The following is a 17,314-nucleotide window of genomic DNA, read 5'->3' on the forward strand; positions in this document are numbered from 1 at the left end:
TTTCTTGAATTTCTCTTTCTGATCTTTAATTGCTAGTGTATAGAAATGCAAAAGATTTGTGTGTATTAATTTTGTATCCTGCAACTTTACCAAATTAATTGATGAATTCTAGTAGTTTTCTGGCAGCATCTTCAGGATTTTCTATGTATAGTATCATGTCATCTGCAAACAGTGACAGTTTCATTTCGTCTTTTCCAATTTGGATTCTTTTTATTTTTTTCTTCTATTATTTCCATGGCTAGAATTTCCAAGACTATGTTGAATAAAAGTGGCAAGAGTGGACATCCTTGTCTTGTTCCTGATCCTAGAAGAACTGCTTTCAGCTTTTCACCATTGAGTATGATGTTAGCTATAGGCTTGTCATATATGGCCTTTATTATGTTGAGGTATGTTCCCTCTGTAATTTTCTGGAGAGTTTTTATCATAAATGAGTGTTGAATTTTTTCCAAAGTCTTGTCTGCATCTGTTGAAATGATCATGTCGTTTTTATTCTTCAGTTTGTTGATGTGGTGTATCACACTGATTGATTTGTGGATACTGAAAAATTCTCACATCCCCAGGATAAATCGCACTTGATCATGGTGTATGATCCTTTTAATGTTTTGTTGGATTCAGATTGCTAATATTTTGTTGAGGAATGTTCACCAGTAATATTGGCCTATAATTTTTTTTTTGTGGTATTTTTGTCTGGTTTTGGTACCAAGGTGATGGAGCTTGGGAGTGTTCCTTCCTCTGCAGTTTTTTGGAATACTTTCAGAAGGATGGGTGTTAGCTCTTCTCTCAACATTTGATAGACTTTGCCTGTGAAGGCATCTGGTCCTGGACTTTTGTTAGTTGAGAGTTTTTTAATCATGAATTCAATTTCTGTTCATTTTTTCCTATTTCTTCCTGATTCAGTCTTGGGAGATTGTACCTTTCTAAGAATTTGTCCATTTCTTCCAGGTTGTCCATTTTATTAGCCTATAGTTGCTTGTAGCAGTCTCTTACGAACCTTTGTATTTCTGTGGCAAATAAATTAATTTTAAAAAGGAAGGAAGGATAAATAGTGTACGTTTGCTTAAAAGATATTCAGGACTTTCCTGGTGGTGCAGTGGTTAAGAATCTGCCTGCCAGTGCAGGGGACATGGGTTCGAGCCCTCATCTGGGAAGTTCCCACATGCTGCAGAGCAACTAAGCCCATGCACCAGACTACTGAGGCTGTGCTCTAGAGCCCACAAGCCACAACTACTGAGCCTGTATGCCACAACTACTGAAGCCCGCACACCTAGAGCCCATGGTCCGCAACAAGAGAAGCCCGTGCACCACAATGAAGAGTAGCCCCCATTTGCCACAACTAGAGAAACCCGTGCACAACAACGAAGACCCAATGCAGACAAAACTTAATAAATAAAAAAAAAAATTCACTTTGGGAAGATTCTCATAAGGATAAATTAGTATTTCCTCTTAAACATCTATGTAGGTAATTTCATGTTGATGAATATGAATGATATCATTTACAGATTTAATCCTTTATGTGACTTTTCTGTGACTCCCCTTTTTAATTGGATTTAAGTTTGTGAGAATATAAAATAGCATACTGTTTATCTCTACTACCCTATTTTAGATAATGGATGATTTCTATTTTCAGTTATTTTTCCTTAGGAACAATTCTGACTAAAAACAAAACATTTAACGTTAAAATATATTTGTTCTATTCATTGCTCCTAGGAAATTTATGTTTGCTTAGATATTTTAAATAATTAAAGGGAATATTCTTTCTCAAATTTTGTTTGAAGACGTTAAAAGTTAATTAAATGCATCCTTTGTTTCACAGAAGACAGTTGTATCTTCAGTCATTGCTTTTTGGTTTTAGGTGATATAGATCATTGTACAGACAGTACAGTAGCATAGCTTTCAGTCCCTTTATCAAGGTTCTTAAAAATCTTATTTAAGAAAGGGAGTGATAAGAACAGTCAGTGTATTTATGATGACTTCTTATTTCATTTAATGTTTTTCTTGTGAATTTTTTTCAGAAATTGAAAAATTTCAAGGTTCTGATGGAAAAAAGGAAGATGAAGAAAAGAAATATCTTGATGTCATCAGCAACAAAAACATAAAGCTCTCAGAAAGGGTATTGATTCCTGTCAAACAGTATCCAAAGGTACTGTAATATATGCTTTGTTCACATAGAATTAAGAAAAAATTGATAAAAATAAGACTTGATGGTTTATTCATTGTCTTTCATGAAATAAATGTGTAAAGCTTCATTTTATTAATATACACAAATATATGATACTGACATAGAAGAAGGAAAACTCTTTGAAAGTACAAAAATTTTCAACTGATGGCTGTATTTTTATTCTGTGAATATGGGAAGCATAACTAGATATTTTAATAAGTTATTTAATGTGTAAATCATTTGACAATTTGATTTTTCAAATATGCGCACTCAGTAATGTTTTGGTTCATGTTAAAATGCATATTCTTATTGCAAAAGGGAGTAGAATTACTGCTACTGTCAATATACAGCATTAGCCAAACAGCAGAGAATTATTATATTTAGGAAGGTAATATAGTCTTTATTAGACCCTTGGATTGTAATCTCTAGTCTTCTATATTCAGAGTCCATTTATATAATGATTATGATAGTATTTTCTTGAAAATACTTTTTCACTAGACACTTTGTCATCATGTGATATTTTTATCAGCAGAATCATTATTATAAAATATAACATTTCAATAGCATGGTTTCATTACTTATATTCATAAATTCCAATGGTTGAAAGCAGTTTCTTTTTTTAATTTTTTTTAAGTAAATTACCTAAGCAAAAAAAAAAAGGAAACTCAAAGATTTAAGCTGGTAATTAACTTTCTGAAGAGTGTATCTGAAGCAAAGACCATATAATTGTCCTAATAATAAAGATTACAGAAATAAATGCTGTAGTTTACCAATTGTCTTCTAATATGATAAAGTTTAGTAAATACAATTAAGTAGAAGGTTGTGTTTGTAATTATTTCAAACAGAATAAGCTGTTACAGCACATCAAACCATAAAATTTAACTTTCAGATGAGGTTTTTTGGGCATACACGTTTTTGGTTTTTGTGTTTATTTTGAGCTAGACCTACACTATTGCAAGATAGGTACATTCAATAGATATATATTTATAATTTAAATTTTATGAAATTTACTTTACACTTATGTTTTAAAATATTAAATTGGGCTGTCATAGAAATGTACATGAAAAGTTTTACTTAGTAATGAAATATGGTAGAAATATGATGGGGTATTGTGTCTTTTTTAAGGAACCTGGTTAATTAAACCTTTAGAGTCTAGATGGAGTACAGGGTCCTTCTTTAAATCATATATTTATATGTTACATAACTTGATACTTTTTCTCAGAATAATACTTGTCCATTCTTAGGATATGAGAAAGCTCGTGATAGACTCAGTATCTGCTTCTCAATAAAATGTAGCTCTATATCTCTGACCAAGTTGTGTTGGCGTTTCAAGTCCTGATAGCTCTCCAAGTGATGGGTGTGAGTGATGTTATACTGAATATTACAGTAGTAGTTTACTCTTGATTCATAATGATGACTACTGAAACAAGAATATTTTATGGTGTCAATTTTTGTGTGATATTTAATTTCATAATTTATAGGAAGGTTTTTAAACAACAAAACCACCTATTATTCATATTGAAATAAACCATGTCTCACTAGCAAATTATTGTACCCCCTTGAATTTTTAGAATCACAGAATGCTTAAGCTGAGACTAATCTTGGAAATCACAGAATATATAAAACTTCTATTTTACAGATGTGGTAACTAATTATGACTTGCTCATAAAAAATTCACAACTAATTGTGAACTGCTCAAAGAAATAATCTTTGCTCTAGATGGAATGCTTCACGAGGCTGCTGTTATTTTAAAATTCTTCATTTTTCGTGAACCATTACATTTTTAACTTGACTAAAAATGCTCAAATTTTACATGACTTTTTCATATAAAGTGTGGAAGAAAGTTAAAACCGATAGCTCCTAATGATTAATAGTTTTACGGAGTATTATCAAATAACAATTTATGCCTTATAAAATCTACCATTTTTATGAATATAATGAATATAATGCCAAACTTCTTTATTTATTATGGTGATGTGCATTTCATACATCTAATTATCACACATAGAGAACTCTTAGAGCCCTTTTACAGAAAAAGAATACTGAGAAACACAATCATCTATCAAGTTGACCTACATTTGTTTTTGCTTGTTTTTATACTATAACAATAAAATTAAAATCAACGTTTTGAAAACAATATTTACTTTCAAAAGTGGTGTTTCTCTCCTGCTGACTGAATATCTGTGGTGTTAATATTATAATCTCTAATCTTGAACCGTATTTGCTGTGCATTTGTGAGCTGTAACACGTGTAGTGCGGTATGACCCTGTGAACTGTTGAGCAGGACACAAGAGTATGGGTTCAAGGTTTACTCTTTTAAAATAAAAAGTGATGCACCCTTTAGGGGTCCATCAGGGAAAGGCCTGCCTCACACGTCTTCTCCCACAGCCGTCCCTGCCCTTGATGCCTGCTGTGTGGACTGACAGTCCATGTGGTGTTGACATCATCCTCTCCAACAAAGAGTAATATAGAATTATGGGAATTCTTGAGGAAATGACCTCATCCCGATTTTACTACTTGACCTTTTACAGACAGATTTTGTTTCAATTAGTCTCTAATTCAAGTTAGTTTGCTGACTTAATTAATTCAAGGAACTGAGAGAAATTTAAGATTTAAATTATAGAAAATATAAGAATACTTTTCACACACATTAAGAATGATTTATCTAGTGTTTTGTAGTTAATCACTTAATTTGGAGGAAAAAGCCATATTAAATTATTTTAATGGACAGTTTTTCTTGTTTGTTTTAATTTTTTTTTTTTGTAACAAGATTAGTAAATAAATAGACTTTGTATATCTATTGTTTACATTTGCAAATGTTTTAGAATCAGAGCGATTATGTCTTGATGGTCAAATCTCTAAGGAAGCAACGTGGTCAGTCTGTTCCTCTATAATCCTGAGATTATTGTGGAAAACGCACCACCTTTAACATTAGCTCTTTCTCCCTGAATCCACACACACGGCACTTTATAGTCCAATACACATTTACTTTTTTCAAATTTGGATACTTCCAACTCTTATGCATATTATAATCAGAATCAGTTTACAGTGTCTATCAGGCAAGTGGTGTTTATAACTCACTGTTTTTGTCTGTAAACTTTGCACATGTGAATTTGGTCATGGCTTCTTATATTGAGTTGTTTGTAGTGTTGGAAGTATGTGTATTGAGTTTAGTTGCTTTTGAAAGTGTATTAGGGCATTATGATTTAGTGTTGATGTGCTAGGAGATTACATATACAGAAAAAGAAGAGAACTGTAGCTTGGGGCATAAATTTGATATTAATGAAGACAGTCTTCATCCTTGCAAGAAGCAGAAAAAAGTGCCTTACAGGACATAAGAAACTAAGATACACATAATGTTGGCTGCTGTGTTCTGTTTTGTTCTGCTAGAAGGATGACTATCACAAGCAGGCATCCATGCAGAAGGATGCCCGTCACAAGCATGGGCACAGTGAGGAGGGTCAGAGGATGGGGCAGTACTGCCTCCACCTGCTGGAGACCTGCCTGTTGCTATTGTACCTATTTGTCCATCTGGGCAATTCAACCTCTCAGTGTCTTTTAAAAATACCTTTTTGATGTTGCCTTTAGAATCCTCTAAAATACTTCAGACATCTTCTTCAATTAAATTTGCCCCAAGGCCCACATTTTATTTCTCGACCCAAATTACTGCCAACTTTTAAAGCAATAAATTGCCAGGAGCATAAATCGGCCCCCAAAATTTAGCCCCTTTTAAGATCAAATGCAGCCATGTCCCCCTGTGCTGCTTTTGAAATCAATTCCTTATGTAGATTAATGCAGAAAATTAAAGTTCCAAAATATGTTCAAAAACACCACACTTGCTCTATATTTTGTCTTTGCCTGCTCAGTCCCAGAGAGAGGGGCTGCCTTCTGTGCCTGGTTGGAAGCACTCTCCGCAGCCTGGCATGTCCTCCCACAAATCTTGTTTCCTTCTCTGTACTTTGAAAGATGAAAACCAAAACCTGTTATTTTTTCTAACTTTTTAAGTAATTATCAGAACATTTAAGAATGGTTAATAGGATGATGAGTTAAGGTGGCAGAGGAGTAGGAGGACGTGGAGTTCATCTCTCTCCACAGATGCATCAGGAATACAACTATAGATGCAACAGTTCTCACAGGACACTGGCTGAATGCTAGCAGAAGACCTTGAACAACAGAAAGGACTATAAAGATCCTTGCATAACTGGGTATGACAAAAAATAAAAAAGGTAGAGGATGAGGAGAGGAAGTGGGACAGGGCCTGCACCCGCAGTTGGGGAGCTGAAGCAGAGGAGAGATTCCTGGATTTGGGGAAACCCTTCTCTGACAGGGAAATCAATTGGGACAGAAGGGAAGCATTTGAGGCTGTTGGAAGAGGGTGAAGTGGCTGATCTGTGACAGATGCAGCAGACTCAGAACTACACAGTCTGTACTGTGGCCCTACGTGCCCTGGACTGGGACGTGTGTTCACAGGTGTGCAAGGGAGCTGGGAGCTGGAGCATTGGGATTGGAGAAGAGGCCTGGGGCAAGAACTGGTGTTGGCTGTGGGAAGACAGACTGAGGGGACAGGAGGGAAGAAATCCACAGCAGGGAATGCCTACAGAGGAAGACCGGACTGCCATGGAAGCAGGCACTACTGCTGAGTCACACTCAGGGGGAGGAGCCACTATTGTAGCCTCTCTGTCCCCTCATGCTGGCACCCACCAACGGACAATAAAAGAAGCCCTCTCAGGGCCAGCCCTCACATGCCAGCTTCCGGGCACCAAAAATAGCCCGGCCAGGGCCAGCCCTCATGCACCTTATGCCAGGTGCCAGAAAAGGCCCTCACTAGGGCCATATCTCTTGCACCCATGATCGCTGGCTTCCCTGCACATTTGGCACCACCAGGGCTCCTGCCATCCAAGCAGTCATACCACCTCTGTGCCTGGTCCTCACTGGGGCAGAGCCATGAGCTCCAAGGCATCCTCAAGACCAGACTCCTGTGGTTGGACCACATGCAGAGTTGGGGATAAAACCAAAGCTGAACCCCAGGGATGGGGCGACTAAGAAAGAGGATTGAAAATCTTTCCGTGAGCTGTACAAGCTGCAGATTAAATCCACATGATCAGCTAGACCCTACGTCTATCCAATATCTGAGTAGACAATGAGTGTTCCCACAAATGAAAACAGTCTATCTCTGGCAGCTGTGGAGTTTGGGGACAAGAACACACAGGAATTGGGCCACATCAGAGTCTGCGTGGTCCCCACAGGGCCCACAGCAGGTCCAGGGACCAGCCCAGAGGCAGAGGAGGACCTCCTGGGGAGGCAGAGGTGAGCTGTGGCTCATGGCGTGTGCAAGGACACTTAACAGCTGAGACCCCACGGAAACATAATTATTACTATTACTTTTATTATATTTTGATTCATTCTCTTGTTGGTTCTAGCTTTTTTTTTTTAGTTTATTTTGGGGGGGGGAATCTTCGTGTTTTATAACGTTTAAAAAATTTTTTTATATATTTCTGTTTTCACTTTTCTTTTATGTTGTTCTGTGTTCTTTTCTCTCATTTTATTCTTTTTCTTTCATATATTTTGTATTTAAAAAAAATTCCCATTTCTACTTTCCTTTTCTGTTGTTTTGTTTTTTCCCTTTTTTTAAAATTATTTTTATCGGTTTGTTCTGTTTCTTTGCTTTATTCTTCAGTTGGCATACTTCTTTGGTTTTGTTTTTAGGTTTTGTGTTTTTGTTAGTTTTGATTCTAATTCTTTGATTTTGTTTTTAGGTTCTTCAGTTTCTCTGGTTGTTCTCTTGTTTTTTTGTTTCTGTTTTGTTTTTTTTCTGTTTTTGTTTTTGTTTGGTTCTGTTTTTCTTTCTTTTGCATGTGTGTGTGTTTCCTTGTTTCTGTTTTTGGTTGTTTGATTCTGTTTTTACCATTTGTCTGGGGCCTTGTTTGTCTTTTTTTTTTTTTCCTTTCTTTTACTTTAATATATTTTTTATCTTATTTTTTTACATTTCTATTTCTATGTTGCTTTTCTGTTGTTCTGTCTTCTTTCCCCATTTTCTTTTTTTTTAATCATTTTTGTCACTTTGTTTCTTTGCTTCATTCTTCAATTGGCACTCTGCTTTGGTTTGGTTTTTTTGGTTTTGTGTTTTTGTTACTTTTCTTTTTAATGGTTTGATTTCATTCCTGGGTTTGTTTGTTTGTCTGGTTGTTCTCTTGCTTTTTGCTTTATTTGGCTCTGTTTCTTTTGTGTGTGTGTTTCCTTGTTTCTGTTTCCGTTTTTTTTATTTTAATTTTTACCATTTGTCTGGGGTTTTGTTAGTGTTTTAAAAAAATTTTTTTTAATCACCTTTATTGTCAGGATGAGTGACTTGCAGGGTCTTGGTTCCCTGACTGGAAGTTGGGCCTGAGGCTCCAGGATGGAAGCACTGAGTCCAGGACGCTGGACCATGAGAGAATTCCCTGCCCTAGGGAAGATTAATCACCGAGTGCTTTCACAGAGGCCTCTGTCTGAATCCAAGATCCAGCTCCACCCAACTGCCTGCAGCTCCCAGGGCTGAACGCCTCACACCAAACAACAAATAAGACAGGAAGACAAAACCATGCATCAGCATACAGACGACCTAAAGTCATACTAAGCTCACAGACACCCCAAAACATACCACCTGACACAGCCCTGCTCATCAGAGAGAAAAGACAGCTCCATCCACTAGAATGCAGGCACCAGTCCCTCCCATCAGGAAGCCTAAGCAAGCCACTGGACCAACCTCACCACTGGGGGCAGAGAACAGAAGCAAGAGGAACTATGACCCTGCAGCTGAGGGATAGTATACCTCAAATACTGTAAATTAGACAACATGAGAAGACAGGGAAATACCTTGCAGGCAAAGGAGCAAGATAAAAACCCACAAAACCAGGGCTTCCCTGGTGGCGCAGTGGTTGAGAGTCCGCCGGCAGATGCAGGGGACACAGGTTCGTGCCCTGGTCCGGGAAGATCCCACATGCCGCGGAGGAGCTAGGCCCATGAGCCATGGCCGCTGAGCCTGTGCGTGCGTCCGGAGCCTGTGCTCCGCAACGGGAGAGGCCACATCAGTGAGAGGCCCACGTACCGCAAAAAAAAAACATAAAACCACAAAACCAAATAAATAAAAAATGAAGAGGAAATAGGCAAACTACCTGAAACTACTAAAGAGAGTAAATATGAACCAAAATCTTGGAAATAGAATAGAGAAAATACAAGAAACATTTAACAAGAACCGAGAAGAACTAAAGAGCAAACAAACAGTAGTGACCAACACAGTAACTGAAATTAAAAATAATCTAGAAGGAATCAATAGCAGAATAACTTAGGTAGAAGAACAGATACGTGAGCTGGAAGTTAGAATGGTGGAAATAAATGCTGCAGAGCAGAATAAAGAAAAAATAATGAAAAGAATTGAGGACAGTCTCAGAGACTTCTGGGACAATATTAAGCACACCAACCTTTGAATTATAGGCGTCCCAGAAGAATAATTTAAAAAGAAAGGGTCTGAGAAAATATTTCAAGAGATTATAGTTGAAAACTTCCCCAAAACGGGAAAGGAAATGAAGTCAAGTCCAGGAAGTGTAAAGAGTCCCATACAGGATAAACCCAAGGAGAAACATGCCAAGATACATACTAATCAAACTAACAAAAATTAAACAAAATGAAAAAATACTGAAAGCAGGAAGGGAAAAGCAACAAATAATATACAAGGGAATCCCCATAAGGATAACAGCTGATCTTTCAGCAGAAACTCTTCAAGCCAGCGGAGAGTGGCAGGATATATTTAAAGTGATGAAAGGGAAAAACTTATAACCAAGATTCCTCTACCCAGCAAGGATCTCATTCAGATTTGATAGAGAAATCAAAAGCTTTACAGACAAGCAAAAGCTAAGAGAATTCAGCACCACCAAACCAGCTTTACAACAAATGCTAAAGGAACTTCTCTAGGCAGGAAACACAAGATAAGGAAAAGATCTACAAAAACAAACCCCCCAAAATTAAGAAAATAAAAGGAACATACATATAAATAACTACCTTAAATGTAAATGGATTAAATGCTCCAACCAAAAGTCACAGATTGGCTGAATGGATACAAAAACAAGACCCGTATTTGTGCAGTCTACAAGAGATCAACTTCAGACCTAGGGACACATACAAGCTGAAAGTGAGGGGATGGAAAAAGATACTCCATGAAAATGGAAAACAAAAGAAAGCTGGAGCAGCAATTCTCATATCAGACAAAAGAGACTTTGAAATAAAGACTGTTACAAGAGACAAAGAAGGATACTACATAATGATCAAGTGATCAATCCAAGAAGAAGATATAATGATTGTAAATATTTATGCACCCAACATAGAAGCACCTCAATACATAAGTTGAATGTTAACAGCCATAAAAGGGGAAATCAACAGTAATACAATAATAGTAGGGGACTTTAACATCCCATTTACACCAATGGACAGATCATCAAAAATGAAAACAAATAAGGAAACACAAGCTTTAAATGACACATTAGAAAAAATGAACTTGATTGATATGTACAGAACATTCCATCCAAAAACAAGAGTACACTTTCTTCTCAAATGCACGTGGAACATTCTCCAGGATAGATCAATTCTTGGGTCACAAATCAAGCCTTGGTAAGTTTAAGAAAATTGAAATCGTATAATGCATCTTTTCTGACCACAACACTATGAGACTAGATATCAGTTACAGGGAAAAAACTGTGAAAAATGCAAACACATGTAGGCTAAACAATATGATACTAAATAACCAAAAGATCATTGAAGAAATCAAAGAGGAAATCAAAAAATACCTAGAAACAAATGACAATGAAAACATGACTACCCAAAACTTATGGGATGCAACAAAAGCCATTCTAATAGGGAAGTTTATAGCAATACAATCCTACCTCAAGAAACAAGAAAAATCTCAAATAAACAACCTAACCTTATACCTAAAGCAATTAGAGAAAGAAGAACAAAAAGAAAAAAACCCAAAATTAGCAGAAGGAAAGAAATCATAAAAATCAGATCAGAAATCAATGAACAAGAAATGTAGGAAACAATAGCAAAGATCAATAAAACTAAAAGCTGGTTCTTTGATAAGAAAACAAAATTGATAAGCCATGGCAGACTCATCACGAAAAAAAGGGAGAAGACTCAAATCAACAGAATGAGAAATGAAAAAGGAGAAGTAACAAATGGCACTGCAGGAATACAAAGGATCATGAAAAATGACTACAAGCAACTATATGCCAAAAAAATGGACAACCTGGAATATATGGACAAATTCTTAGAAATGTACAACCTTCAAGGATTGAATCAGGAAGAAATAGAAACTATGAACAGATCAATCAAAAGCACTGAAATTGAAAATGTGATTACAAATCTTCCAACAAACAAAAGCCCAGAGCCAGATGGCTTCACAGGTGAATCATATCAAACATGTAGTGAAGAGCTAACACCTATCCTTCTCACACTCTTCCAAAATATAGCAAGGGAGGAACACTCCCAAACTCATTCTACGAGTTCACCATCACCCTGATCCCAAAACCAGACAAAGATGTCACAGAAAAAGAAAATTATAGACCAATATCACTGATGAAGAGAAATGCAAAAATCCTCAACAAAATACTAGCAAACAGAATCCAACAGCACATTAAATAGATCATATACCATGATCAAGTGGGGTTTATCCCAGGAATGCAAGAATTCTTCAATATATGCAAATCAATCACTGTGATACACCATATTAACAAATTGAAGAATAAAATCCATATGATCATCTCAATAGATGCAGAAAAAGCTTTCGACAAAATTCAACACCCATTTATGATAAAAACTCTCCAGAAAATGGGCATACAGGGAACCGACCTCAACATAATAAAAAACCATATATGACAAATCCACTGCCAACATCATTCTCAGTGGTGAAAAACTGAAAGCATTTCCTCTAAAATCAGGAACAAAACAAGGATGTCCACTCTCACCACTTTTATTCACGTAGATTTGGAAATCCTAGTTATGGCATTCAGAGAAGAAAAAGAAATAAAACAATCCAAATTGGAAAAGAAGCAGTAAAACTGTCACTGTTTGTAGATGACATGATACTATACTTAGAAAATCATAAAGTGGCCACCAGAAAACTACTAGAGGTAATCAATGAATTTGGTAAATTTGCAGGATACAAAATTAATACACAGAAATCTCTTGCATTCCTATACATTAGCAACAAAAAGTCAGAAACAGAAATTAAGGAAACACTCCCATTTACCATTGCAACAAAAAGAATAAAATACCTAGGAATAATCCTACCTAAGGAGGCAACAGATCTGTATGCAGAAAACTATAAGACACTGATGAAAGAAATTAAAGATGATACAAACAGATGGAGAGATATACCATGTTCTTGGATAGGAAGAATCAACATTGTGAAAATGACTATACTACCCAAAGCAATCTACAGATTCAGTGCAGTCCCTATCAAACTACCAATGGCATTTCTCACAGAACTAGAACAAAAAAATTCACAATTTGTAGGGAAACACAAAAGACCCCAAATAGCCAAAGCAATATTGAGAAAGAAAAATGGAGCTGGAGGAATCAGGCTCCCTGACTTCAGAATATACTACAAAGCTACAGTAATCAAGACAGTATGGTACTGACACAAAAACAGAAATATAGATCAATTGAAAAGGACAGAAAGCCCAGAGATAAACCCACATACATATGGTCACCTTATCTTTGATAAAGGAGGCAAGAATATACAATGGAGAAACAACAGCCTCTTCACTAAGTGGTGCTGGACAGCTACATGTAAAAGAATGAAATTAGAACATGTCCTAACACCATACACAAAAATAAATTCAAAATGGATTAAAGACCTAAATATAAGGTCAGACACCATAAAACTCTTAGAGGAAAACATAGACAGAACACTCTATGACATAAAGCACAGCAAGATCCTTTTTGACCCATCTCCTAGAGTAATGGAAATAAAAACAAAAATAAACAAATGGGACCTAATGAAACTTCAGATCTTTTGCATAGCAAGGGAACCATAAACAAGATGAAAAGAAAACCCTCAGAATGGGAGAAAATATTTGCAAACAAAGCAACTGACAAAGGATTAATCTCCAAAATATACAAGCAGTTCATGCAGCTCAATATCAAAAAACAACCAACCCAATCCAAAAATGGGCAGAAGACCTAAATAGACATTTCTCCAAAGAAGATATACAGATTGCCAACAAACACATGAAAAGATGCTCAACATCAGTAATAATTAGAGAAATGCAAATCAAAAGCACAATGAGATATCACCTCACACTGGTCAGAATGGCAATCATCAAAAAATCTACAAACAATAAATGCTGGAAAGGGTGGGGAGAAAAGGGGACCCTCCTGCACTCTTGGTAGATTATAAATTGATACAGCCACTATGGAGAACAGTATTGAGTTTCCTTAAAAAACTAAAACTAGAACTACTATATGACCCAGCAATCCCGCTACTGAGCATATACCCTGAGAAAACCATAGTTCAAAAGGAGTCATGTACCACAATGTTCATTGCAGCATTATTTACAATAGCCAGGACATGGAAGCAACCTGAGTGTCCATCGACAGATCAATGGATAAAGAGGAAGTGGCACATACATAAAATGGAATATTACTCAGCCATAAAAGGAAACAAAATTGAGTTATTTATAGTCAGGTGGATGGACCTAGAGTCTGTCATACAGAGTGAAGTAAGTCAGAAAGAGAAAAACAAATACCGTATGCTAACACTATATGTGGAATCTAAAAAAAAATAAAAATGATTCTGAAGAACCTAGGGACAGGACAGGAATAAAGATGCAGACTTAGAGAATGGATTTGAGGACACATGGAGGGGAAGGGTAAGCTGGGATGAAGTGAGAGAGTGGCATTGACATATATACACTACCAAATGTAAAATAGATAGCAAGTAGGAAGCAACCACATAGCACAGGGAGATCAGCTTGGTGCTTTATGACTATCTAGAGGTGTCAGATAGGGAGGGTGGGAGGGAGCTACAAGAGGGTGGGTATATGGGGTTATATGTATACGTATAGCTGATTCACTTTTTTATACAGCAGAAACTAACACAATATTGTAAAGCAATTATACTCCAATAAAGATGTTAAAAAAAACAAAGAATAGTTAATAGAGACACAAGGTTACTAACTGTGGAAACTATGACACTTCAAAGCCAGCATTACCACTTACAGTCTTGGAGATATCTCTCTATTTTTCTAAGCAATGTGTTTTCTAAAATCCACTCTGTAGCTTATATCTTAAGCTTGTTTTATCTTTACCAGAGACCACTTCATAGCATCGCTTGCTTTTTATTTTTCTAAAGGAAATGAAAAAGAGGATTTGTTGGGCTTTGTGATTTCAGTTTCATTTATATCTGTTTCCTAATCTCTCACCTGTGAATTTAAATGTCAGTTGAGGGCTTCCCTGGTGGCGCAGTGGTTGGGAGTCCGCCAGCCGATGCGGGGGACACAGGTTAGTGCCCCGGTCCGGGAGGATCCCATGTGCCGCGGAGCAGCTGGGCCTGTGATCCATGGCCGCTGAGCCTGCGCTCCGCAACGGGAGAGGCCACAGCAGTGAGAGACCCACGTACCACCACAAAAAAAAAAAAAAAAAAAAAGTCAATTGAGAAAATAATGACACTCCTAGAAGTGTCACATTTTTTTACGAGAAAGAAAATAATTCCAAAGTGCTTGTGCAATGCATTCTCTTTCATAGTTGGCGCCTGAAATTACCATGTTTTCCAGAAAAATTTGGAAATTTGCAGAGGTATTCTGTCTAGTACTTATCTTTTCCAATGACTTTTTTATTAATGCCCATCCCATGTATTTAAATATTATTTTTCCATTTGGCACTCAAACTTTTTTTTTGTCTCCAATAACCCATATATTCCTAATCCTGAATTGTATGTGTTTCTCTCCCCATCCTTTTTTAGGAGTTCAGCACACCCTCACGAAATGTGTGCTCACATTTCCCCAAATGATCTCACCTTCTTTTCTAGGTCTAGACCCCCTAGGGGATCTTCAGTCTGTTTTAACCTGCTGTTTCTATCCCACCAGTGTATTTCATACTCACCTTCAACTGAAAAACTGGGAACTACTTCAAATGGATCATTAAAATGCTAGTGCCTTTTTAAATGTGTCCAAACATGTATCCTTACTCAAGGGTCCTTTGAGAGCCAAAAGATCTTCTACCTCACATCCCTTCTTTAATCTCACCATTCTTTATTTGCTTGTTCGTTCATTTGTTTGTTTAATTCAGTGAGCCTTCAATAAGTTTCTCTACACCCATTAGAGCATAGATGGCCCTTCTGCCATTTATTTTGTTGTTGCAATAGAAATGGATTTTTATATAGATAGATCTTAAAGAGAGTAGAGGAGAAAGATCACTATTAAAATTGAGAGGCACAACATTATCAGTTGAATGGATTCCCATATTATTACTGACCCTGGAGGACATATTGACATATGGAACCAAATTAATTTGATATAAATTCAAGCACTGTAATATACCTTGAGAATAGCAGGAAAAAACTTCCTCTGGAAAGGATACAGGAAATAGAAGTTAATGCATCTCCTCCCCACCTCCAGAAAGGTCTAGAGAAGGGATTATTGTTACTTATAATACTAAGTTAAGACCTAACTACAACCACCTTTTTGAAAGGAATTTAGAATCATGTAGAAAAATTGTGAGTGACTTTTATTTATTTTTTCAAATTTAAGTAATTGTTAAAAGAAATTTGTGTAACACATTTAGATTTCTACCATTTTATAAGTAATTTTCTTAAAATACATGGATTTCACAAATATATCACAAAAATAAACACTACAATTCTATTATGAATATCAATGCAAAAACTTTAAAAATATTACCAAATGTTGTGTATCAGTATTCAGAGCACCATTATTCACAATTGCCAAAATACAGAAACAACTCAGATGTCCTCAGCTGATGCACAGATAAACTAAATGTGGTATACACACACAGTGGAATATTATTCAGCTGTAAAGAACAATGAAATTTAGATGCATATTACAACATGGATGAATATTGAAAACATCATGTTAATAAGGAGAATAAGCCAGACACAAAAGGACAAATATTGTATGATTCCACTTATGAAAGGTACTTAGAACAGGCACATTCATAGGTACAAAAAGTGTAATCGAGGTTACCCGGGGCTGTGGAGAGAGATGAATGGAGAGTTATTGTTTAATAGATATAGAGTTTCTCTTTGGGATGATGAAAAAGTTCTGGAAATGGACGTGGTGATGGTTGCACATTGTGAATGTACTTAATGCCACTCAATTCCACATTTAAAAATAGTTAAAATGGTAAATTTTATGTTGTGTATATATATATATATATATATATATATATAATTTATTTATTTATTTATTTTTTTGCGGTACGTGGGCCTCTCACTGTTGTGGCCTCTCCCGTTGTGGAGCACAGGCTCCGGACGTGCAGGCTCAGCGGCCATGGCTCACGGGTCCAGCCGCTCCGTGGCACGTGGGATCCTCCTGGACCGGGGCACGAACACGTGTCCCCTTCATCGGCAGGCGGACTCTCAACCACTGCGCCACCAGGGAAGCCCTGTTGTATACATTTTATTGCAATAATAATAAGGTTATAAAAATATTACCAAACGAATTTCAATAGTACATTACAAGCAAAATAAATTACACACAAATGTAGTTTTATTACAGGAATGCAAGACTGGTTTAGTACTTTAAAATATTTTTTTTAAATTACCGAATTTTAGGATCAAATCAGGCATTTGGTAACATCAATTTTCCATTCCTCATGAAATGACATGAACATATGTAATGAGTGTATATTAGAAATCAGTGTGAAGAAATTGTTTATTCATTAATTGTTAGATAGGGAACTAGTGAGGCATTTAGGGCAAAAGAAAATAAAGACTAAATCCCTAACCCATCTTTTGCACCAGCATAAATCTCAACTGGGTCTAAGATTAAATTTTTTTAAAAGTACTGGAATAAATTATGAGAAATTTATTTTATAATATTTGAGGGGAGAACATTTCTAAGAAAGATGGAAAATACTTGAAGCCATAAGTAAATGATTAAAATATTT

The 17,314-nt window shown here is 36.3% G+C and overlaps 1 protein-coding gene across 1 annotated transcript in view; it reads left to right on the forward strand.

The window, feature by feature from the left end:
• KHDRBS2 (KH RNA binding domain containing, signal transduction associated 2) overlaps positions 1-17,314 on the forward strand; it is a gene marked incomplete at both ends in the record, with an annotated part of 694,748 nt that overhangs the window by 96,004 nt on the left and 581,430 nt on the right. The window contains one exon of the mRNA XM_082664427.1: positions 2,013-2,140. Within this exon, the coding sequence (XP_082520553.1) occupies positions 2,013-2,140 (128 nt within the window). The remainder of the gene's footprint in view (positions 1-2,012; positions 2,141-17,314) is intronic.

Source organism: Grampus griseus (genome assembly GCF_964374135.1).
Source record: "Grampus griseus genome assembly, chromosome: 10".
Classification (NCBI taxonomy): Eukaryota; Metazoa; Chordata; class Mammalia; order Artiodactyla; family Delphinidae; genus Grampus; species Grampus griseus.